This window comes from Pithys albifrons, chromosome 14 (assembly GCF_047495875.1).
Source record: "Pithys albifrons albifrons isolate INPA30051 chromosome 14, PitAlb_v1, whole genome shotgun sequence".
NCBI lineage: Eukaryota > Metazoa > Chordata > Aves > Passeriformes > Thamnophilidae > Pithys > Pithys albifrons.
This window is the reverse complement of record NC_092471.1, coordinates 13,376,870-13,402,569: the sequence shown is the minus strand read 5'-3', so window position 1 is coordinate 13,402,569 and position 25,700 is coordinate 13,376,870. Positions and strand designations below refer to the sequence as shown.

General features: G+C 44.0%; 1 protein-coding gene across 1 annotated transcript in view; it reads left to right on the top strand.

The window, feature by feature from the left end:
• The window catches only part of MAMLD1 (mastermind like domain containing 1), an 81,685-nt gene extending 56,239 nt beyond the window's left edge, over positions 1-25,446 (top strand). Inside the window, exons 3-5 of the mRNA XM_071569483.1 lie at positions 21,330-21,476; positions 22,915-22,996; positions 23,260-25,446. Of these exons, the coding sequence (XP_071425584.1) occupies positions 21,330-21,476; positions 22,915-22,996; positions 23,260-24,278 (1,248 nt within the window). The 3' untranslated portion in view covers positions 24,279-25,446. The remainder of the gene's footprint in view (positions 1-21,329; positions 21,477-22,914; positions 22,997-23,259) is intronic.
• The last annotated feature ends 254 nt before the right edge of the window (positions 25,447-25,700 follow it).

Genomic DNA, 25,700 nt, shown 5'->3' with positions numbered 1-25,700 from the left:
ACAACTTGTAGAGTGGTTAGGGATGGGTAAGGCACACTATTTGCATCCTCACTTACAAGTCAGCACACCCATAATTCTTACACTGCAAAGATGTGTTCATGACCCAGCGTGCTGAGGAATAGCAACAAGGAAATGGTTTCCATGACCCTATTGTACATTCAGCTCATTTCAGCTGTGCTGTAAATCCCCCTTAATATCAGAACATCTTCATTCCATTTTCCCCACATTTGTGGAAGATAGTGGTTTGTTCATTGTCTATATTTTCTGTCTCTTCCGTAGGTAATGACAATTTGGTGAGCTTGTGTTGAACTAAAATCAGCCTGGCTTTTGGAAAATGTGCTCACTTCCCTAAAACCATGCCCTGCTTACTACCCCAAATTTGATGCCTAAATTAATAAATATTTTCAGTACTTTCTGCAGTGGTGCTGTGAGAGCATGGTGTGTACTCTTGATTTTTGGGGTGCTTTCTACCTACTATTGTCTTGTCATAATCTAAAATTACATCTGTACTCCACAGTACAGAAATGTATAATTTAACAAATGGAATAACAGGCAAACAAATGAGTAGGAGAGTCCCTCAGCTGCTGTTAAATCCCGTGCCTGGCGCCGGCCGGTGGTTCGGCAGGGTGGGGGCAGCCCAGTGCGCCTCTGCTCTGCTCCTCTGCCATTTCTGCCTGGCTGCACTGAGTGCTGCACACCAGCTCAAAGTACAAACATGTTTTGTTTCAGATGCAATACCTAGAAATAACTTTCCTGGTAAAATGAACTCAGTCTCTTTTTTTCTTTGGGCATTTTGGAGAAATTTCAGTGTGTGGGTGGGGGAAAACAAAGCCGAGGCTGTAAACAGGAACTGATATTGTCTGTGCAACTGAATGGGGAGAGAAACTGAACTGGCCTCGGTGGCTCTCTCATACATCTGTGAGTCTGGAAACACTGGGATGATTCACAGTTTGCTGATTAATAAAGGAGCAAGCAAAATGGTGTGAATTAACGGCCATTACAGAGCTTCTCTGGATGGCAAATATCCCCCTAGAACAAATGATGTTTCACGAAGATTGCTTAGAGGAAGAGGTAATGGGTCTTAAATACAAATTAGAAGCAGTCCTATCAAAGCTGTTAACATTAAGGTTTGAAAGCCAAACATTATTATGAGCTGTCTTCAAAAACTGTACATTTGGGAAGCCTATCAGTCTGCCCTGTTCACTGTGTAATATTTCTGTCTCAAGCACTTTGGACTATTTCAAGCAGCCGGCACTAATAATTCATAGAAATCCACAGTCAGAATGCAGCAGCTCTTCACAGAGCTTTGAAGGCTAATCACTGTGTTACATGTTTTAAAGTTAAATCTTTTATAGCATATATAAAAGCAAATATTATCATTATTGGTACATAATTCTGCAAAGTACTACTGTTAAGAGGAAGCAATTCGTATTACAGTTTAACCCTTTGCATATAGGAATGTTAAAAGAAGAAGATAGGCAATGCATTACTCCAGTATAAATAATATTCTCAGTATAACCAGTAAAATTATTTAAGGTTTGTCACTGAAGTAATGAAAATGTGATTCTTTACATCAGTGTCAGGCAGATGCAGTTGTGAATGCAGGTTACAGACAAGCTGTGCCAAGTTATTTTTCCTTCTTGCAGAATTTATGAGAGACCCACAAGGAGGGTAAGCCCTGTAGTTTACACAAAATAGTATGATATCCCAGTCTAAGACATTACATTAACAGCTTGATCTTGTAAAGATTCAAACACACGCCTAAATTTACACAGTGGGAGGTCATTCCAGGACGACTGCAGGATTATTTCTGAGAGCAGAGTGAATCATGTATGCATCTTAGGCTTTGTATTCTCAAGAAGGACCAAAGACAGAGGATGCACCAAGGAGCACAACAATCACTGGCAATGGCATATTAATGCTGCAATAAGAAAAGAGAGGGAGTTGGAAGCTTTGGTGCACTTGACCCTACCTCAGCTTAACTTTAAATCTGAACCATTTTTGGCTTTTCTGGTGATTGTTGTTGTTGTTACTGGGTTTTTTCCCTCTAGGGGTTAGCCCCAGTATTTTGCAAACATGCCAAACTTTGAACAAATTCATGTTGTAATCAGTCCAGTGATTATATTTGCAGTCCTCTGGGGTTTTGTTTTTTATGGTCATCAATTGCAGGAGCAAAATTTGCACCTTGCCGGAAGAAAAGCTGCCCCTCCTCTCAGGCACAGTAATAACAAAAGCAAATGGGCAAAAACATTTTAACAAAGACACTTTCCCTCTCTGTTGTGATTGCAAAGTGCTAATGTTAATGTGCTTCTTCCCTTTCCAGCACGATAAGGACATGCTATCCTGGCGTATCAGCAATATGTATCCCTGTCATAAACAAATCAGTTTCTCTGAGTACTTAAATACTCAGGGCTTTTGGAAGCTTCTCCTTGCATAATAAATGTGTTTAATATTTCCTTTACTCTTTGGCATTAAGTATAAACTGTTACTGTACTGGACTGAAGGGTAGTTTACATGGCACTTGTACTTGGGTAGTCTGTTTTCCTTCCTGGTTGCTCTGAAGGGTGTGTTTAAGCAATGAATGAGTGATCATATGAGTATTGTTTTTTTGTTTCGTACAGCCCCCTTTCCCCCTCCTTTCCAGCTCAGTCAGCAGACTTTCCGCAGTGGCATTTTAGTTTTCTACATGGAATTGTGGCGTTTAGCAGAATAGCTGCATGATGAGGATAAGATACTTTTTTTCTCCTTTCCCTCCTCTCCCAAGAGATACCCTGTGACTTCCTCTATTAGTCCATTAATCGCCGTAGCTCAAAATTCAGTCTGATCAAAGGAGCAGAACGAGGTTGAAAAGTGCAGATTCTAGCAATTGACTTGACTGTTTAGATTCCCCGCTGAGCTCATTTAGAGCTGGAATTAAGCTATTCCTGCTGTGTTTTTCGTCCTTGGCTCGCAGTAGTGCCGCGCCCGGGAGCGCCAAAGGCAGTGCGGCCACTCGCTCCCCCAGCCCGGACCCAGCTGTGCCAGAGCAGCCCCCGTGCCCTGTGCCAGGAGAACACTGAGGGATCTTGGCTTGGTTTGCTAAGAAGGTCGGTGTTTAAACTGCACTAGTTATGTGACTGTAGAAAAAGTGGAGAACCTGTTCACTAAAGGTGCTAGAGTAAATCTTGATGATTCTTTATATTTGATTTAACCATCAGGTTTCTGTCTCTTGTAGCTCTTTACTGAGGCTGAGACAAGTGGTATGAGTGGTAAGGCAAGAATTAAACCAAAATGTAAATGGGAAATTTGTAAACAACATGAAGTTTCTTGTAAAAGTTTTCTTTACAGAGTAATGACTCACTTGAGGAATATAGTTGGTTTTAATGCCTATTTATATGTGCAGTTAGAAACTGGTGCTGTTTTCTCTCATTAATAGTCTTGTTGGTTCTTGTTTGCTTAAGGCAAAAATGCAGACTGCTCATGCCTGTGTTGTTTGCTGCAGATTAGCATCTGATTTTGCAATTCTTACACATCTCAAATTCCTATTGATGTAACTGGGAGGTACAAGTTCTCCACGAATAGTGTCGGACCCCTGATGTCATTATTTGTGATTCTGCAGTTCCCCAAAGCGTGTTAATATCTCTCAAATACATGTAGAGTCATTTGATACGTAAGTTCTTATCTCATTAAAGTGAATTATTGTTACTGAAATGTGAATGGCATTCTATTATCAGAGAATATTATGTATTTAATGGTTTAGGAGTGCTTAAGGTCAGCAAGAACTGAGAAATGCTGATAACATCACTATAGACTGTGTGATGGTCCTGAAATATGAGTAAACCTTTAACTGAAAAAAGTTTTGCTAGACATATCAGTGTTTTCCCATAGTTTAGGACTTTGACTAAAATCCCCAACACTTATTTCAGTTCTATTTTACTTTTTTTAAGGAAATTAAAAATTGCTATTAAGTAAGAACTATATTATTAAGAAAATAATGTTGGTATTGAGGGGGGATATGGACAAATCCATTTCATGCCCACTCCAGATTCTGCACTTGTTTCTTACATAGGTGGCGTATGTCTATAAATTTTACTTTTAAAAAGAACCATGGCCTTCATGAGGGACCTTATGTTGAATAAGATTAATAAGGAACTTCTGTCCTGGATGTTCTCCATTCTATGTTGACACAATACATAAAATTACTGTGCTTTAACTTACAGATATTTCCCCAAATTTCATCTTCTATAAAGCATTTATCAGAATGGTGGCTTAAAATCTTTCTCTCTATGATTCCTTACTTCATTCTGCTTATGGTAACAGTGTTGAGACATTTCATAAGATAAAATGCTGTCTAGCTGCATTTAAAATTCACATTTTGCATATTTCTGTCTTGATTGAGCCAGGAGTAGGGTACGTACCTGCTGCCCAGATTACTGTCAAACTTAACTGAAAGTAGAGTTGAATTGTACTCTGTTCTCCTAATAGAGCCTATTTGCTCCTCTTATTGGATACTAAAAGGCTTTTACTGCCTTGCCGCTCTAACATTTTCCAAATAAAACATTTTTGACAGTTTCTGAAGAAATAGCAGAACAAGTACCACCTTAGACATGCTGGAAGGAGTCCTTCGCTGTGGATTATAAACCAAAACAGTTGGCTAGAATAAGGAATTAAAGTAATCCCTGATATTAGGAACGTGAAAATGAGATGACCTTCTGTATATGTGGGTTTCTAACCCAGTTGCGCCACAGGCTCCCCTTAATCACTGTTCCTCCACACCTTTACTGGGCAGAAAACAAAGACCAGCCATTCAGCTGGGAAACTGGACCTCATGCTTGCAAATGTTAGAGACTTTAAATGCATTGTATTTTTAACAGTAGTTCGTGATTGGAATGACAGGAAGGAAATGAACAGAAAACATCCTATTTTATCTCTATGTAAAATCTTGCTTGTGAAAGATACAGTTACCACAATAATGATGGGATGCTAATTGATTCATTGTGCTGGGAGACAAGTGCTGAGCTGAGGAGCCAGCGGGGTCATTTTCTTGCTCCAGCTCCACTTTGGTTGTTTGCTGAGGAAGGGCAGGAGAGGGTTATAAAGCTGCTGCCACTACATTCAGTGCATGTTTTTCTCAGAAAAGAAGAGACACCGCCAGCCAAGATCTCTTTCCTTTGGAAATTGTGGCTGGGAAGGGCCCCTTTGGCTCGGCAGACAAAGTGGGCAGTCAGACAGCCCCTTTCCTGAATCCCAGGCAGGCACCAGACGGCTGAAGGAAGAGAGGCACCAGGCTGAATTAGATTGCCTCCTGCTTTGGACAGTACGGCAGGGAGGCAGGCTTAATTGCTTTGCAGCTGTTCATTTTTTCCCCTTCTCCCTCCCCTGCCTCCTCTCCCTCCTCCCAGCTGACTCCAGGAGCTGCCCCTGCTCCAGCCCCATGGAAACTTCCCCAACTTGGGGGCAGAGTATCAGAGATTTGTGGACTCATTTTTATCAGCCTATATACCCTTACCTCAAGCCCAGCAGCAAATGGGAACAGAAAGGAAAGTATTAAATAAAAAACTTGACGTAACCTGGTGGTTTGTCACTTTTGTCCTGGGTGAGTTTGTGCACTGATTCCTGAATGCTGCTGGGACAGGGGACAGGGCAGCGCCAGACAGGTGACTTGAGTTGCCTCCTGTCAGGAGAGGCAGCAGGGTGTCATCACTGGCAGCTCCTGGCATCTTGTCCAAGTGGACAAACCAGGAGAGCCTTCGAATCAGTCCCCTGTGATGTGGCACTCCCTGTAGCAGGGTTTACAAGATGTTGGAGATTTCCTCTCCGGAGCTGCCGTACCATTTGTGGAGCTCTCCCAGCCTCTTGCCGGGCAGTGTGATTGTCAGCTGGGGCTGGTTCCATGGTGCTCTCACTTCAAAAGAGCCTCCACACCAAAATGTTCTTGCCATTACTATTCATGGCAAAACTCTTTTGAACCTTGGAGAACTTGTGGAGTTCTCCAGCCCTCAAAAACTGGCTCAGGCCAGACTTGCAGATTTGCATGTATCTCATAATCCTAAACTGTCTGAACTCCGTGTTTGTTCAGGAAACAAAGTTTGTTTTCTTAATTGCTCTCACTCCCGGATTTAAAAATTTAAAAACGTGTTTCCGTGCTGGAGCAATGACCCTGCAGGCAGCGTTGTGCTCACCTGCTCTGCAGAGCGGGGCTCTGCTCGCCTCCTACTCAGCTCAGCCAGGCTCTGTTCACCTCCAGCAGCAATGTCAAGCTAACCCAATTTTGCGGCTGGTATTGAGTGCCAGAGGCAAGCTTTGGAGATGTCTCTTTAATTCCTGCACTTGTAGAATTTTGTGTATATTTTCTCTTCAGTTCCACTGACTCACGCAGTCCTTGGGGGTGGAGGCAGGGGGAGAATGCCAAGGCTGTAACCCAGGTCTAATTTACTCCTCTGGTAAAGCCCGTTGTCAGTGAGCCTTTCCCCTTTCTGTCTGCGAAGACAGTCCCTCTCAGGAGTTTGTTTGGCCTCCCAGTTATAATTATGGCAGCTGTAGTTTCGTACTTGACTGTCCTAGGCCAGTGCACCTCCTCCACCGGGATGCCGTGTCCGGGTGATAACATTCCAACGTGAATCGCCAGTGAGCCGACAGCACAGCACAGGGCACACAGCTCTGCGTTGTGCCGGAGCACAGGCTGTCCTGGCACACTAATCCATTTATTCTGGACCCATTTGCTGCTTATTTTTTATGATATCCTTAACAGCATAAACCAGAACTTGAGGTGGGCACCCATGCAAGTTTTTGGCACATTTCTTTTAAGTCACAAAACTCTAATGGGGATCATTGTTCAGGGCCACTGGAGAGATTGAGGGTGTCATTCCTGGAAAGGGAGTGTAGCTACCAGATGCTTTGGTGGTCAGAGGGATTTGTGTCTGTAAGAAATGGATTTAGAAATAAGTTACAGTAGCATGGAAGTGACTTTTTTTTTCCTAATCTGTTCAACATGCAGCTACAATAGCTCTACTAGTTAGATTTGAATTAAAACCGGCTCCACAAGGTACAAAGGCTCTCGAGCCTCATTGCCGAGACCGGAAATCCATTGTGGCTCCTGATTAGTGCTGGTGAAATCGGAAACCTTTCTTGGGGCAGATAACGATCTCGCAAATGAAAATATAACCTGTTAATCCTGAATTTTAACAGGATGGTTACGCAACTCCAGGCCAAATCCAGGATGTGTCTTATCCTTGTGCCCCTTCATCAGAAGGGCTTTGCCAATAGGGAAGAGTGGGATTGCACCCCGGCAATACCCTGTCCTCAAACCTCCCCCGCTTTATGCCAGGACTGTGGCCAGAGGCAGGAGAGGAGTGCTGGGGGTAAGACTGAGTGTAGAAATTGCGATTCTTGGGTTATTGGGACTGTCCCTGTGAACCTCTTGCCTGAAATACTTTAAGATGGGGGCCTCTGTTTAATGTTCCTCCCCGTGACAGTCACCACTGTCAAAGGAGGGGTGGTCTGGCTGGGGGCATCCATGCTTTTGCAGTCTCATAATAGTCCCTTTAATTATGGGTAACAATAGGTTCTGGTTTTTTCCTGTGTTAATAACAAGTTCCAGGGCATAAATAACTCTGCAATTAAAACAAAACACCTAACGATTTACCATTTAACACCTATGCAGTCTGCCGGAGCCAGGGCTGTGCAAGGAATTTTTTCTCCTTCTCTGAATATCTTATAATTGTTTTACAAAGAGCACATGGATGCTCCAGTCATTAAGAAATGCCAACCAAGGTACATTGTGGCACCGGGGAGCAGAGAACAAATAACTGTGCCCGTGCTGCAGCCGGAGGGAGCACTCCTTTTGGACCTGCAGCCCTGGGTTGTTTGACTAGTTCTGTATATTGACCTTCGTTTTTTAAGAACAACACAAACAATGAGGATTGCTTTCTTCTAGGACCCATTAACTCCTTGAGAGGCTTTGTGGTGCCCGTTGATGAGAGCAGCACACGTGTGGCCATGTACTGCAGACTGGAACGCCTCTGCTGTTCCTCTTTAGTTGGCTGTTTGCAGGCAGGTGCTGCATGGCCTTTGCTTTTTGCTTTTGGAAGAGACATTGTATATGTAAAAATACATGGAAATGGGATTCTAATCACCTTGGCCAGAGATAGGAGCCATGGAGAGAGAGAAATTCACCTCTGTTTTCTGTGGGGAGGCATGAAGAGCTGACTGTCGTTTCTGAGACTGCCTGGGATGTGTTTGATGTGCAGCCTGCAAATGGAGTTGCTTAAATACACCAGTGTGCCTAAAAATACAAAAATAAAAGCGGTGCTATTTTAAGACTCTAAAATCAGGAATTATAAATAGCCCAGCTGGTGTGTTACTCCTGGCTGGGTGTGTCGGTCTTCAAACATCACAACTGTCACTTCCCTTTGAAGCAGCTTGTTGGCTAATGACTGCGGCTGTGGAGCCTCCTCTGCATTCCCATGTTTTCCTGATAAGCACAGTGCAGTGATAAGGTGCTCTCCAGGCTGACAAGTCCATCACACCAACCCTCAAATTGCCAGCTTGGGCCAGCAAGCACTCACAAATGGAAGGTGGGTGCAGGCCAGTGTGAGCTGCAGAGCTGGGATTCTGTGGATGGAGGAAATGTTGGCAGGTTACCGTGGAGCTGGAGCTGCTGAATCCCAGATGAGAGGCAAAACAGTTTCATGGTTAAGTGCTGGTTTGGGCCTTGTGAGATGTGGATTTAGCACTCTCCATTGTTAGCCTTCCTCTGTGGCTGGTTGGGATTCATCTTTCTGCTCCCAGCATTTAGGCTCCTCCTGTGGCCAGTGGAGGAAAAGACATTTAGAGGGTAATTTCAGCTCATCCTAATGTGCACCTCCAAGGTGTGATGGATGGGCTTTGGTAAGGGAAGCCTGGACAGCACATTGAGGCTTGGCCGTTTGTCTCCTGGAGTAGTCTTTATTCCCTGTCTGTGGAAGCAGCAACAGCTGTGGTGATCCACTATACAAAAGTCTGTGAAGTCATAAGTTATACAGGTACATTAAATAGCTGACTTTTGACTTTCTGACTTTCAGAAATCATTTTCATTTGTGCTTTTTCCAGTGTGGTGGCTGTAAAGAAGCACCTTTCATGGTGTGTTCCACAGCCTCTGTACCGTGGACAAAACAGTGGGGGGATGGGCTCTTCCTTGGCGGCCGTTTCCAAAAGGAATTCTGGCCGACTCCTGCACCAAGTAATGATATGTTTATTTGCAATATATGGAGCCAGGAGCTGTCTCTGGGTGATAGGGATCTGGAGACTAGTAAACAAAAGAAGGCAAGGTTGGAACTCAGACTGTAAAGAGTCTTGTTTGGGTCTAAAGAAAACAACTATAAAACCAAATAATTATGGTGTTCAAAAAGGTCTAGAGTGGTGTATCTCAGGACAAGGTACAAATGTATCTGCCAAGCACTTGCACTGGTAGGTTGCCAAAATCTGTGTTATTCTCCCAGAGAGCTCTAAGCAGCTTGTAGCCAGAAGGTAAAGCAAAGGGAGCTTGTTGGCCTTCTCTTCTTTTCAAAACAAATAGAAATGGTCCAGGAATCTCTCTTGGTGTAGCTGGGTCTTCCTCTGAACAAGGGAGCTTATTTCATGTTGTCTTAGTGGAGCAAAGCTTGCAAATAGCTATCAGTAAAAGAAGCCAAACACCCTGATGTCTGAAATGTTCATGCTGAATTCTTCCTCCATAGCTTGCTAGTAGCAGAGGAGCGATATCCTGACATGATGCCCCCTTAGCACAGAACAAGTCATGATGGTATAGAGATGATTTCCATCAGGGGAATGAATGGATGCGACAGCAGCAGCAAATGAAGATCTCACGGGTTCAAACCCCATAAGCTGACAGCTCCATTCCAAACCTGGATGGCTTCAAATAACCACCTATAAACAGTATTTGGCAATCTGCTGACTCTAGTGTGCACCTGCTTTCTACACACTGCTGACAATCAGGAAGTTTCTGGGAGGCCTGGACCTGGATCTGAAAAGTTACAGTTAAGTGCCAGGCCAAAAATTAAAGCCTTTGTCTGAAAGTGAAGTTGTTACTTCAGCCTGAAAGCAGAAACTTCTCCCATGGCTTGTGTGGTCAGAGCTGCTCCTGGAGGGCAGTGGAAGGACTGATTTAATGCTTCGTGTCTCTTTCCTTTTATGCTGAACTCTTAATCATGCCTGCATTTGGCTGCAGTTTAGCAGCAAGTGTGGTGCAGAGCCTGAGACCCCTGGGGTGCCGCGAGTGCCTCTTCGCCTCTGCCCTGGCCCTGGGGTGTGTTTGCAGCCGGGCTCTGCTGCTCTGTGAGGATGCGCAAACACACACACACACACACAACGACACACACACACACACGCATGCACGCACATGCACGCACACACACACACACACATTATGGTTTGAAGAAGCTCAGTTTGCTTTTTATTCCCTCCCTCCCCCTCTGCCCCCCCGCTACCTTCTTTTCTATAATCATTGCAAAACAGGAACAAATGAGTGTGTCACTTTAAACCATGAAACCACTTAGTCCGTAAAGACAGATTTGGCGTCTTTGTGCTGGCAGTGACAGGCCAGCGTCGCTCCATAGTGATCCCACTGTTCTCCTCAGCCCCGCACCCCGCTGCCGCTCCCCACCCCCTCTGAGATTTGCTCCGTGTTTGCCTGCCTCTGTTTTTGTGGTTGGTAACCAGCAGAAGAATGGAATGGATTTAATGATTTGTTGGCTGTGGTGCTGGCATGATTAAGTCAATAAAGCTGCAAGCTGAAAACAGTGTAGTTGCAGTATATGACTTTAACCTTGTTAATGCACGTTTATGTCCTCTTGCTCAATGTATAGCTGTACATTGCATAAAGAAGATCTGACCAATCTTTAACCCATTAAATAATTCATAAAGTGAGAGCAGACATCAGCTACTTGCGGAGCGGATCAGTAACCATGGGGTCAGCAATAACTTTGGTTCCCTGGACCATATCCAGCATGTTTAAACTCTGGTGATGTCACCAGGCAAGCTTCTAACCTTAATCATCTGGATGAGAACAAAGGGAAGTTAACTGTTGACATGCGGTGTCTCTGCTGAAGAAACACTTGCAAGTGCTCTGCAACATCTTTGCCTCACAGGGAACGTGGCTGAGCTCCAGCCTCCAATCTCCTTTTGTATGCTTCCCTCCCTCCTTACAGCAAAAGTGTGGCTGGCCAAATGTTCAAAGGCACATGTTTCTTAGACTCCTGTTATCTTAAGTGACAGAGACACCAAAATCCCTCAGAATTTTAGGGAAATGTTGGCTGACATGAGAGGATGGTATTTGGAGGCATTTGGAAGGTTTTCTTCATTGTGGATAAATTTCAAATGAAAAATATCTCCTGACATGTAAGGGATGGAGAAGGACATGTAATGGGGATGAAAGGGGGGAAAGCTAGGGATGCAGGAGAGGATGTGGAGTGAAACTGGATAGTTCTCACTGCAGTAAAAAGTTGTCACAGTAAAATACCAAGCAGGACTTGCAGGAAAATCCTGGGATTCTCACCCATAACTACTTTGGTGAATGTCTTCTTTTCACACCAGACAAAACATAGGACTGACATGTCCTAGCAACCAGCCCCCCCAGCTGGGCGGGCACCAAGGGACTCTCCAGGTGGGCAATGCCTGTGGTTGTTGGAGCAGCATCTTCTGCGGCATGTAAGGGTCGAGTCACAGGATCACGGGACATGTGGCTGGGACATGTTGTGCTCCACTGGGCTGTGCAGCCAGGTTAGAGGCCCTGGGGGATCATTACAACTTGATGTAGTTTAGTGCTGTTCTAAGATGTAACTAGCTGTGGCTGGACCCTGAGGAGAGATGCAGAGGGGAGAACATGACAATGGCTTGTCTGTGGAGTGCAGCAGGAAAAGCCCTTCCACCTCTCACTTGTGAGCAGCAAGAAGCAGAGCTCTGCCACAGGTCTGTGGGGTCATAGCCTGAGAATATGGGAAAGGCACCATTTCAGGAGCCTCAAGATGTAACCCCCATGCTGCCCCAGGAAATTACCCTCATCCCCATTTTCTGGGAGTAACTTTAATTCCTTCTGGAGGGAAACTGAGACAGATGGAGCAATGAAATGGCTTGCCCATAATTATGTGAAGAATCTGTGTATGATGGAACTGGACCTGGTCGTGTGAGCCCAAGCCCATAGGGATGATTTTGGCCTGTGACTCAGTCACAAAACAAACTCACCCATCAAGATCATCTCCTTTAGAGGCTTGGAGTTCACCTGTAATGATCCCATTTTCCACGTCTCCTCTGACAAATTGCGTGCTCACAGTCTCGTGAGCTGACCCTCCACTGTGTGTCCAAAGGGACATTCCTTGTGCAGCTGAACTACTCAGAGGCTTGGATGACTGTCTGCATGGCGCAGTCAGGGGTGTTTGCAAACAGACCTCTATGGTGTGTACCTCTTCATGACTAGGACTGCTGAGGCTATTAAAGGCACCCAGGTAAAAACTCTCACATGCTTATTTGTGAGCCAGATGGCTGCGTACAGCAGAGCATATCTCAGAATCCACCACATCCTCATTGTAATGAGTTTTCCAGGTGCCAAAAGATAGGCACCTTGTGTTGGAGGTTAGAGCCAGGACCTTCAGTCTGATCTTGCCAGCATCTGCAGCCAGAGATCAGGGATGAGACTGACCCCCAGAGCTAATGCTGATTATTCTCAATCACTGAGTTTCTTTATGCTATTGAAGATTCGCAATTTAATTTACACTAACTTTTTTCTTTTTTCTTCTTGTTTCGGTTTGGGTTTTACTGTAATCCAGAACAGCAGTCTCTGCATCAGAGAAGATATTCCAGAATTTATGGCAAGTCAAATCTAATCTGAGGAGAAATTCCATGTTCAGTTTTCTTTGGTTTTAGCTTGGAATGTTGTACGATGTGCCTGGAAATCTTTCTTCACCGGTCTATTGATTTCGATGAATGAACACACATACACCCAGTGATGCTTTATTATCACTCACTCACCATAGGGTATATAGCAGCTGGTAATTTTTGTGCATTGACTGCATTTTTTTTCTGCATGATAGAAAACAGAGTTGCTTCAAGCATATGCTAATGCTGAATGGGGGGATCCCAACTTCTGACCCATAGCTAATATCCTGCAAGTCACATGAAGCTACCGTGGATTCTTGAGCTGCAGTTTGAAATGCTTATGTTATCAGCAAATAAACACCATTAATTGCTTCTAATGTGACATGCAGTGGTTAAGTGACAAGATTGTTATAAATATGTGTGTATATGAGCCTTTTCAGTGTGTATGAGGGGGAGTATGAAGTGGTAAAATTATTTAAAATTAGTGGGGAGTATTTACAGGAAGACATAAAGAAGTGTCAGTTGAGGAAAGCAGCATTTTATGTTCTTGTCCCGGATGACCTTGCTCCAAGGACAAATCAGAGCTTGATGAAATGAAGCTGCAGATGGCTAGTGATCTCAACTCTGTAATAATGAAATGACACAAGAAAAAAATGAGACATCTACAGTTTGTAAATATAATCTGAATGGAAGGGGAGAAAAGGGATTTTTTAAGGGGATATTGAGTTGACTTGGTTACAACAGTTCAGCTTCGGGTGTTTTAATAATAATTTCCATTTAAAAACATAATAGAATTGCTCCTTGTTCCCCATACTCAAGGTCACCTTAATGCATTTTTCCTTTTTAACATGTCAATATCTTGGTTTTAAAAATTTGATCATGAGGACTACCTAGTTGCAGCCTACTTTGTATCCATTATTTTAGCATACTAGTGATCGCTGCATTTTGTTTTGTAAGTCATAGGGGTGATTTTTGACTCCCGATTGGGTAGGCAATCTGATACAACCTTTTTTAAGTTTTTAACTAGTTTCATCTGTTATGAAAGAGTAAGGTTTTGATAGGTTTAACACTGAAAAAGTGATGTGATACTTTGTTCTTCCAGAGCATGCTAGCTTTGTGCACTTACATGAGAAATCAGGAGTAAATCTGTCAGGTTTCGCATGTGGGCAGGTTTTCATGCAAAGGGCTCCTCAGCAGTGTTTAGGCAGCCAGCTGCTATTGAAAGTGAACAGGACTTGGGCATCTGACTCTGCAAACTGATCCTTTGCACGCAAAGGGAAAAGAAATTCATGGAAACATTATCTTGGGGAAAGCAGTGGATTCACAAAATCTCAGTGATTCAGATCACTGCAGTTCGTAGACCTTCTCAGAAATGGCCAAGTAGAAAACTGATCTATCCCATTCACTCAAGATTTTCTGACTTTCACTTCATTAATGTGAAATCTTCAGGGTTTGGGGTTTTTTTATCAGTCTTTTCTGCTCCCCTTAATCCATAAATTCACCAGCCAGTCATTGCATTTCCCTGGAGCAGCTTCTGCTGGGTGTTGAGCTAACTTGGCTCCTTTGGAATCTCATCGACACCTCTGAGAGCATGCCTTGACATAACACAAGGATTAGTTGAGTCAAACCACTTTATAGATATGAGATGTTGTACTTTGTCATCATAGCTAATGCAACCTTGTAGAGACAGGCAGAAGGACTACCAGCTGAAATGGGGTGAGATAAATACAGTTTTAGATTATCTCATTAAATTTATAGGCAAGCTGCCCTCCATGGGAATGAGAGCATGGTGTCAAGGGTTAGAGAATCATGACAGCTGTACAAGCCAAATATAAATATTTTGTTCTTTGCAGAGAATTCAATTTTGGATCTTGACTATATGTTATACAGACAGGTACAAAACACCCATCTCTGCATCTTTGGGTGTATACACAGAAAAAACAGTAACAGATACAGTTTATGTTAAAGAGTGTGGAGGATGGATGAGTCCAACCCTAGAGTGCTGCTCTCAGGTGGAAGAAAAGTGTGTTAACTCTGTGGGCATCCATGTCTCATTGCCATAAGGGGTCTGGCATAGCCTTCAGTCTTCCTGAGAGGTTTGCTTACACTTAGGTTGGGGAATCAAAACTGTTCTCTGAGCTCCTTCACCCTTGGCCTGGGAGTTCAATTGGGCCAGGGGATCTACTTGCAGGGGAGCTGCTATTGTAATCTTGACTGTGCCTCTTTACAAGCACCACAGTCCCTGGGAGGCTGTGTGTGTCTGTGATACACTACCTCTCCCATCTGGGTTGGCCCTCAGGCTTTTGGCTGCTCCTAAAGCTGTTTCCCATGTTCCTTCTAAAAACATGATGCTGGTAACAGCATCACAGCTTGATTTCCACATGCCTGATAAAGGATGTGTTTTCATCTAAGAGAAAAATCACTATTGCAATAATTCACTCTGGATTTTCTCTCTTTCTGTTGCTCTGATTGCTTTTGCTCTTCAATGACATGTTTTGATGGATGAAACCAGCTCTGAAAATACTGGTGGAGTCTTTGCACAAAAGCTTTAACTAATTTCATTAATTTTTTTAAGAGGGGAAGTGGACTAAGTTCTCATCTTACTAGAATTTTGGGTGCATTTCCAAATGTACTCTGGGTACTTTGATGGGATTTTGTTTTGTTTGATCAGCATGCAGTATAAGTACAGCTATAGGGAAATGAGTGTTTCATCTGCTTTGCTTTAAGGCAGGAAGGTCCTGTTAGGATTGCTAGCCAGGTGTGGTGATCTTGTCACTGCTCCTAACAAAGGAGGAGGACTGCCTTTCAAGGAAGCTGTGCATGCTCATGCCATATGAAAAGAAAGACAAACTTAAAAGAACATTATTTTAAACAAAACTGTATACCCACAGATCACTTGCAGTCTTCAACAAAGCCTTTTCCTGACTGACAGCCCCCACGATAAGCTCAGAAACTTGAGTCTGGCAGTATTTCACATGCATGTGTATCAAGTAAATGGGTGAAAGATGGGTAAAAACCCCCCAGATCCACTGAACTGCACAGTTTGTTTTATCAATGTTCATACATTGTGCTAAAGCAAACATGCAAACAAACAGAAAGCTTTGGAGCATTTCTGAACTGAAAGGCCGTTTTATCTTGAAGAGCATCTCTGAATTGCCAGCAGAATAGAGGAGGAAAAAAAAAGACAGAAGACTTCCAAAGAGCAAATGGAGAGTTTTGTTAAAGGCAAGAAGCAGAAGCAAGAAGCAGAGGTAACCTCTGACTTCTGTGTGAAGCAAATGGCAATGTCATCTCACAGACATCACACTCCTGAGTGGGCTGACATGATCCTTCTGCCAAACCATGACCCTGGATTTTGTTTACTTTATTTGTATGCATTGGCTAAACAGATTCACCATCTTAGTATCTAAGTGGATTAACAGCTGTGGAGGCCATGATCCTTCTCTGTAAAGGTGGCACAAGGTTACTACACACCGGGGGTCTACATGTGGCTTCTCTGTAGTTCTAAACCATGAAACTCCTGAAACCATAAAATTGAGTGAGGCACCTTTAATGCTATCAGTGGTTTAATGGCTTAGTCTATAGTACTTGTTGTGCCTAAGAGTCTCATTTCTGGGCTTCAGAGTGAAGTGCTGCCCAAGCATGAAGTTCCCACCAAGAAGATGCAGCACAGCTCCTAGACAGAAGGGCAGGTGGGAGTGCAGGGAAACACAGGGGCATTAGTTTGAAACTAGTATTTGCATTTCCTCAACAGAGTACAGAACTCCCCATACATAACTGATGTTCTTTAAATACAGACCAAAACTCGATTACTGAAACCACCCCACCCCTAAGAGCAGCTGTCCCTGCTGAGAGCATGGATGCCCCCAGAGCTCCAGCCCAGCACCAGGACCTGGGAGCAGGTCAATAGCAGTGGCTCCACTCAAGTCCTGTAGCCATGGTTTTCTGGTTTTGTTTCTTGTTTACTGTGTGATGTCTTGGTAAATACTTCAACCTAAGTTATCTTTCATTACCAAAGAAAAAAACAAAACCAAAAAACCCAAACCAAAAAAAAACCCCTAGTGGAAAAAGCAGTTTGTCCCATTCTTGTACTTGTAACAAACATCTGCCCTGGGTGACCATTTCCTTTGGTCTTTTGCTTTTATGCTGTGGCTCATCTCAACAACCCTTCTGGTTTAAGCTCTGTAATCCCTGGATTCAGCTGGATGCCACATTGGAAGTGGAGGGAATATTTCTCAAGTTAGCAGTGTCTTTTGAAATGGAATAAACTTTTTAAATGCAGGTACTGGAAGTGTTTTTAATTAACCATGTTTCCGTTCTCCCACTGCTGCTAATGCTTTCAGTGAGGAAGTGCAGCTCTTTCCCAGCTCTGCAAATATCTACCGAAATTCGCAGTGCTGCCTGCCTCTCTCTCTCTCAGTAACCTTGCTGTGACCTGGTTATCTGTTAGAACCACAAAGAATTCAGTCTCTAATTAGTCCATCTGTTAACTATTGAAATTCATGACTTAGTTTTATTATCTGAGTCTTTACCATAATGCTGAATGGTCTCACCTGGCAGCTTATTTCTTATAAAGCAAATGTGCCTTTCCAAGAGCCATTTTGGTGCAGATAACTGTCTTTTCAGCATTGGACAAATGACTCTGTCTAGCAGCCTGCAGTCCCCTTCCTGCCCTCACTGAAATAAATTGTACATCTCGAATAGCTCTGGGCTTAAGTCAATACAATTTAACATGTACAATTTCTTTGTTATATTCTTTGGAGTTACACCGTTAAGAGCAGATGGGAAAGTTTAATAATGATAAATGAGTTTAGTGTTTTCACATAGTCCTAAAAAACAATGAATGCTCTTTATTAAAGATTAGAGGGATTTTTACATACTTGCCAAAGAGTGATTAAAGGTCTGGTTCAGATCCTCAGAAAGTCTTGCTTTTAAATTCTTTTTGGACTGCTTGTTAATGAGGATTCAGAGGAATTAGGGGCCATAAATTTCCTCATTCTTGTTTAAGTGAAGCCACAAAGTGATTACTGGATATATAACTAAGTGCTGAGGACTGAAGTTTATCAACCATGTTAACACAGAACAATTCATCTCTGTGCTTATTTGCTGCAGTTGTGCATCTTGTACTTTGTCTGATGGTGTGGCTGGGCAGGTCGAGCTCGTCAGTGGGTTTTTGGAAGGATGTAGGTTCATAAATGCACATGGTGGGTCTCAGTGAGATGGCTTGCACACTTTCCATCAAGCAGTTGCCTGAATGGTTTCTTGGACCAGGCCCACGCTTGCACCTGGGCACAGGAATGGGCAGATGTGTTTGCCCATCGTGCACCAGTTGGGCAGCTGCAAGGCACTGGTTTCACTGGGCTGTGCAATGGCTTTTACAAGTGCAGTCAGAGGCAGAACACTGACACAAGCAGTATACATTTCTGCAAGCCTGAAACCTGATTCTTTTCTCCTTGCTCTCGAAACTAGTGCGTAAGATGCTGAGTCAAAACTGCGTAGTTAGACCCAGTGCATTTTTGAACAGAAATTGCCCCACTGGGAAGCCCGGGAGTGCTGCAAGAACTCCAGACCTGCTGCATGACACTTTGCCTGGCAACAGGAACACATGTTCTCAGACACACTCTCCAAATCCAGGGCTGTGTGGTGTGCCATTTGGTTAGGGATTTTGCCCATTTTACTATGAGTTTTGGGAGGGAGAATGGAAAAAACCCCGTGATACCTACATGCAAATGCACTTTTTTATTAATTCAAAGAATCAGAACCCCCTGTAGCTGCCTGTACCTTCCAGTGCAGTGTACAACTGTACAACTCAGCCACACAGTCCCTCGGGTGGGAACAACCACTTCCAGTGTTCCCAGCTTTGGCACTAGAATGCTCCTCTCTTTGCTGTCTTCCTGGATTTATAGTGGGATCATCTAAGCTACAGGCTAGTTAAGATTATGGCTGGTTTGGCTTGGCCTTACTATGGGAAGGAAAGTGATTTTTCTTGGGGAGTGATGAAAAGGAAAAATGTTTAAAGTTCATTAACCTTTGGTACAGATAGCAGTGTCCTTTAGACTACACCAGAGCTATTCTTAGTCATGACGTGCAAGTGGTTATTTTTTATTATACAGGAATACAGTAGTTCCCACTAGTGGTGAAAAGAACGAACTTTTTCCTTTTCCTTTTTGTGTTTCATTTTAGACTTAACCTAAATGTGAACTTGTAGAAGGCATGATTTTGAATTCATCCCTTGTCTTCCTATCTATGCTGTTTTGTCCTCATTTCCCCAAAAGCAAACTGTATATGTATAGATTGTTTCTTTACTGGCTAATTAAGTGTTATACAACTTTTCTCTGAAAAACTCGGCAACCCATTCTGTGTATTTGCAAATGAACTTCAGTGATTGTCATTATTGCTATAGGGTGCCTGCAGAAAATCCCATATAATTAAGCTGTTGTACCACCACAGCACAAGAGCCACAATTAGTAATGTGATTTACACTTCTTTACCATTAATAATATGGAAAAAGCAACATTATTTTCTCGATGATGTTTAGGAGAAATTAGAATGAGGTGGACATGATTAGGAAAAGAGACTTTAATGTTACGACTTGTTAATGCAATAGCCCAGAGCAAGACATCAGAATGATTGTCCTTGCACTAAACTCATTTGCTTCAGTAAGCACAGACCCTCTGCACGCAACAAGACAAGTTTGGAGGAAATTGGATAGATGGCAGGGATTTTGGTGGTATGAACATTTCAGTGTCTTTCATGTGGAGAGTACACAAACTGAATCCCTCCACTTTCAAATATTCCCCCAGAGGCAATCTGCATTATTCAAAGCTTAACTGTGGCTGCAGGATTCTGTCTGACATGAAAGCAGAGTGCCAGCTTTACATGAACTTTCATATTTACATCTGTAGTAAATCATATTTACTTTTTTCCTCCCTTCCTCTTTTTCTGTGGGAGAGAGGGAGTAAAATGAGTAGGAGGGAAGGGGGAGGAGGAGAGATGTCCAGCAGAATTGTAAGCAAAGCACCAGTAATAAAATCTAGTCTTATGAGACTGCCCATGAATAGGAATGATAATGAGAGCAGGGATGAGCTGCAGGTTTGTGTCTTTTAGTAAATTATCTAGCAGGCATTTACATTTCATCAATTGTGCTTTTGCATAATAGACCAAAGTGCTACAACAAAAGAAGGCACCATAAAAATGAGTAATTTCAGTGACCTTCTTGGTAATCCCTCTTACAAAGAATATCTTGGAAGTAGTTGGGTGATTCCTCATGGTAAAGTCTTTATGGAAAGGCGCCCCAGGCCCGAGAAGCTTTCCTGGTGACAAATGCCTTCCAAGGCTTTCTTCTGGCCACTCTGAAACATGGCTCGTATCCTGTTTTCTCCATCTGAACATGCTTCTAATTGTCAGATGTCAAAAGGCAACAACCATTTTCTTCTTGTTATCTCTTGATAACATTGATTCTCAAACAAAGGATGTGGGCTTCCATTCTGAAAACAAAGGAAGCATGGCCCAGCTAAGGATGCTGGATATAATATACATACTTCTCCCTGCCAATAATAACAAAACATCATAAATAATCTAGAAGCTGGATGTGAAAATGGAGAACAGGGAATACGCTGGTGTTGGTGTTCCTGGGTACATCACTCACAGAATCTTGTCCCCAGTGAGGCCTTGACTAATTCCCTCATTTTCCTCTTGTATTTCCCTAAGTACCTGCCAGCTCTTAAGAAGTTTGGACTTTGGTATTTTTTTCCCATTTTGGGTTGTGTCTTCATCTTATTCTTGTGAACTGTGCTCTTTCTTTGAAGGCAAGTCCTCAGCTGTCAAAGTCAACTCAGATCTTTCACTGAGAACTTATAGCGAGTCTGGTTTGCACCAGGCAGGAATAGGACCCACTGCACTCATTACTGATTGGTGCCCAGGCATGACCTAGCTCTGCATTTTTGCATATTCTCCTTTCCTGTCACAGTGACCTTGTGGAACCTACAAAAACCACTTCAGTTCCAGGCCCACATTGTCCTCATCTCTCTGGGTCCCTGATCTGATGGTACCTTTTCCCCTCTTCTCTTTAGTTTGCTCTTTTCCTGTAGGCTTCTCCTTTATATTCACATGCCAAATCCTACCCTGATCAACTTTTCTTTCCTTCTGTCTTTCGGTGTAACAGTTGGAGAACTGGTGGGAAATGTGATGCTTTACTCACATCCCTTCTGCCAGCCAGGCAGCCCTGACTGCAGCAGTGGTAGCGATTCAGTCCTGTAGCCTGGGGCTACTCTTGAAGAATTTTGGATTAACCTTTTGCTTGTCTCACTTCTTGTGCTGATTCTCAGAAATCAGAGCAGTCCCCTGTCCCTCACTGTAACTTACAGATCTATGTGAGTCCCAAAGGTTTTTTTGCCTTGGGACAGCCTAGGACTGGAGAGAGGGTGTCAGCAGAGAGGATAAGGGCTTCTGTTGTTACCTCCCTGATGAGATTAATTTTCTTTTTTCATCTTTCTTGGCAGGATCAAAATCCTGGAATTGTTGCCAGACTTCAGGAGCCAGGCTCCATCCCAAGTGGCAGCTCTGTGCCCACACCAGCCACGGTCAATGGGTACACGATGAGGAACCATTTACTGAAGCAGCAAATAATGAAACGACAGCTGATGCAGGTACGATGCCCAGTGCCTCTGTGGGTTGCTTTGCTGTCCACCTCACTGGGAAGGACAGGACTAACTGGAATGAGGAAATCATCAGTCAGCAAACACTAAGGAGTGACCCTGGAATTGCTGGGCTGAGTCAGACTAAGGCTGTGTTGAGTCTAGGATGAGGCCAGAAGAGGCCAAGGCCAAGTGCTGCTCAGCAAGTCTGAGTCCAGATCTGCCCCCTCGTATCAAGGGAAGGATTTGGTCACCTCCATGTCCCTACCGTCATCCTTGGTCAGCCACAGACTTGGGAGGGAAGATGCAGAGAAGGGAGGCTTGGAAAGTGAGTCAGCCCCAGAAGAGCTGTTCTCCATGCTTGCCTTTCTCTCTGATTCCCTGGGATTTACCAGAGCAGATGTTAGACTTCACTTTGTCCAGGACTTGGGTGGTTTCTCTAGAAACAGCAGCCCCTGTAGGAGGTTTGTAACAGACTGTGTGAGGAAGCCAGAATGGGGGCAATCGCACAGATGAGTTGGGTGAGGCAGCTCTGACCATGTGCCTCTGACTTTCTGAGCATGCTGCTAAATTTGGGTCAAGGAGGCTCATTTCTGTGGATGGGAAATGAGATGAGAAGTAGCTCAGTAAAACCCTCAGTGAAGTGCTGTCCTGCTCATTGATCAGTCTCCCTTTCAAAACTTTCAGTTAGCTTCAGGTTTTTCTGGGTTGCTCTAACACAGCAGGAGCCAGCCCTCAGCTCCCACCACCCACAGAGTGCTCCCCAGGTCACAGCTGCTGTCCATAGCAGGGATGTGAGTGGGGTGGTGGGCCTGGGGTTAAACAGTGGGAGACTCAAGTCTGGTCACCTGGAGTAACCCAGCAATTCCTTGGGTCCCTGGCAACCCATGTTCTGGTTAGAAGTGGCAACCAGAACACAGGGGTGTGGTACACATGGGGAGAACCATCCTCCAGACAGGGAAAAGGCCACCAGAGCTCTCCTGCTTGTCAGTGTGTCCCTGCAATGCTGCCACGGAGGCTGGTCACTAATGGACTTTTGAGCACCTTTTATCCCTGGATCTGGTGCTTCAGAGAACACATCCAAATAGTCAGCACAAGAGGCATTGGGGAGAAGCCAGGATTCCTGTAGCCCCCAGCTGCGGCACACTTCACTCTTAGGTTGATGGACACAGGAGTCTCCATGTTTGTCCAGCTCCCCTTTGGCTTCCTGCACAGCGTCTGCTGAAGGCTGTGCTCCTCAGTGCTGGGCTGTCCTCGAGACACCTTTGCAAGAAGGGGCATGTGAGCAATTACAGTGTGAAAGGAACTGTCTGGGCTGAGTCTCATCAGAGGAGGCAGGGGGTTGTATGGGAGAGGTTGTTAATGACGATAGTGGCTACACTTTAAGTGTCTGCTGCTTTTCTTGCTCGTCAAGAGACTGCAACTTGATTATTATGCCCTTGTTTTCCAGGAGAAGCAGAGGCAAAACATGCTGGGAGTAACATCTGAGCAGAGGAGTTTGTTTGCAGCTCAGCAGATAAACCAGTTTCAAGGTAAGGAGGGAAATGGCGTGCTAGAAAAATCCTTAAGAAGCCAGGGCCTGGGGTTTGTTTAAATTCTCTGCCCTAAATTGAAAGTATTTCACATTTTATCACATATCGTGAGATTCCCCCATTTCCTTATGGCTCCAGTATAACTCTTACAAAGAACACAGAGGAGGGGTCCATGGCATGAAGGAGAGAGACAGAGCACCAGTTTCGAAAGGTTCTTTCATGTTTCCAGGGTGCTCCCAGCTAATGTGTCTCTCTGCCCACAGCCGTGCAGCAGCCCATTCCTGCTGACTGCAACCAGGTGATGCCGGCTCCTCCGCCCAACCACCGCATGCTGCCGTCTAACCCAGCCATGCTCCAGAGCACCCTGGGCTCTGGCATGGCCCCAGCCACTGCCAGCCAGAGCAGTGGGACGATGGTGATGATTCCACACAACCCTGGCAAGCAGCAGGGGATTTTTCCACCTAATTCTGACTTTAACATCCCGCTGCGGCCAAGCCAGAACGCACTGAGCATGAACTCGGGGTGCCAAACAGTACACAGCCACTCCACTGTGCGGCCAGGAATGCCGATGGGAGGCTTCAGTTCTGCTTCCTTAGCAAATCATTCTGCAACACAGCAACACTTAAGGCAGCCAAGTATGCCGAGAATCCCCAATGTCTACCCCAACTCATCTGTCCAGATGTGGACACCAACTACTGTGCCAAGGATGCCAAATCAAAGCCAAATGGATACCAGCATGCAGCAGTTCTCCGGGAACACACTCTTCTCCAAACAGAGCGTGAGGCCAAGCACACCGAGTCAGGCATTCTCCCAGCAGGCTGTGGTGCCACCAAATCAGATCGCTCCTGGCGTCCAGGTCAGGCAGATGCAGAAACTGAGTATGGGACAGTCTGGCCAGGGCTTGAGCTCAATGAGTAATCAGAACTTGAGACACAATTTAACCAGAGGACCGTTGCCAGCTATGAATGTTATGAAATCGGTGCCACAGGGAGTGTCCAGTTTTAACCACCTCAATCCTGCCCCGGGCCTCGGACCACCAAGCTACCCTTCCACTGGCCAACCGCCTGATGCCTTCAGCAGGATGAGCGCTGCCACCGAGCTGCCGCAGTACGACTTTGTGTCCCAGCACAGCAATTCCATCATGCCTGCCAACTGCAGTGACACCGACTTCCTTGACTCCCTCATGAAGAACAGCAGCAGCAATGACGAAGAGTGGTTGAACAATCTGACAATGATTGATGACATTTTGGGACAGCATGCTCAAAGCTCTGGACACGTTTAGCTTGGAGAGAAGCAGCCTCATTGTAAATAACACACGTATGGGCTTTGAACAGAACAGACAACCCATGGAAGCCGCTGCCTCCCGCAATACAGAGTGAATAGACTCAGCCAATTCTTTGCCTGCATCAAAGTTTAATATTGTCAGTTTTTCAGATGACTGTATATATTTGAATATTTTGTAAATTATGTTTTCCTAAACCTTAAATGTAGAAGTATTTATACTTCTTTGCTGGACTCTTTGTAAATAAATCTATAGCATAACTTTTGGTTTTATTATAGGGATTTCATTATACCTTGTTATAAATATGCAAATAATATTGTTAGTTTCAGTAATACTGTGTATTACAGCATAAAATACTTATGTTTTTGACATAACTTAACACATGATCTAGGGGTGTCATTGCAACCAGACTAAGCAGAAATCAAATGTGGCATCTGTTCTCTCCTATCAAGAGGAAAGATTGAAAAGTTGCATTAAATAAAATCTCTAAAAGGAGCTGCTGCTTTCCTTGTAGCTCAGTCTTGCAGCCCTATCCTGCTATGCCCCCAGTGCATTCAGGGATCTGTCTGCAGAGATGCATTTGCCAGATCCTGGGCATGTTCTCAGCTCGATACACTCCAGTAGGTCGATCCAACACTGACAACGCACTGTTGCTGTCCTGCAGTGAGTGTGTGGTTGTGACATTCCAGCTGCTGACCAGTGTGTGTGCACGTGCCTGGGGCTTGCAGGACTGGGGGCCCAGCGTGGCGTGGCACATGGTGGGTTGCATTGGAGAGGAGGTGCCAGGCTGCTGAACCCTTCAGCAAAAAGGTAGCTCTGGTTTGCACACCTCTGCCATGTATATTTGTAGTGTACAGGTGATTTGTTCCTGGTTTTAAGGCTTTTCATAATTTCTGTTTTAATGTGAGACTTTTTTCAGGCAAAAGTCTATAAACATTAATAGTTAATTTTTGATGTTTTTCTGTCAGCTACTATTGTCCTATGTATATTTAAGAGTCTGTTTATAAAAGATTCACTGAACTGTAAACTTCTTAAAATGTTCATACTTTGTGTAATCATATTTTAATAGTCACATCATACTTCGCAATACATTTGTAATATAACGTCAGCTTCAAGCACAGAATGTTTTTTTCTTCATACCATAATAAACTGCCAGGGGAAAATTGCATACCCTTTATGTGCTCATTCCTCAGCTACAACATTTCATACCTGCAGATATTTGAATTAATTTGATTTGCCCAGGATGCTACAATGTCAATCTAATAACATGTACAAATATGTATGTGCTGTTAGTAGAAGCAGTGGGCTAGATGGAGAGTTAAAGCAGGCTTTAATTTTATTTTAAGATGGGATTGGTTAGGCCCGCTGTCCTTTTCCAGTGTAATTATAGGTGAATGTGAAATTAATATCTGTTGGGTTTTT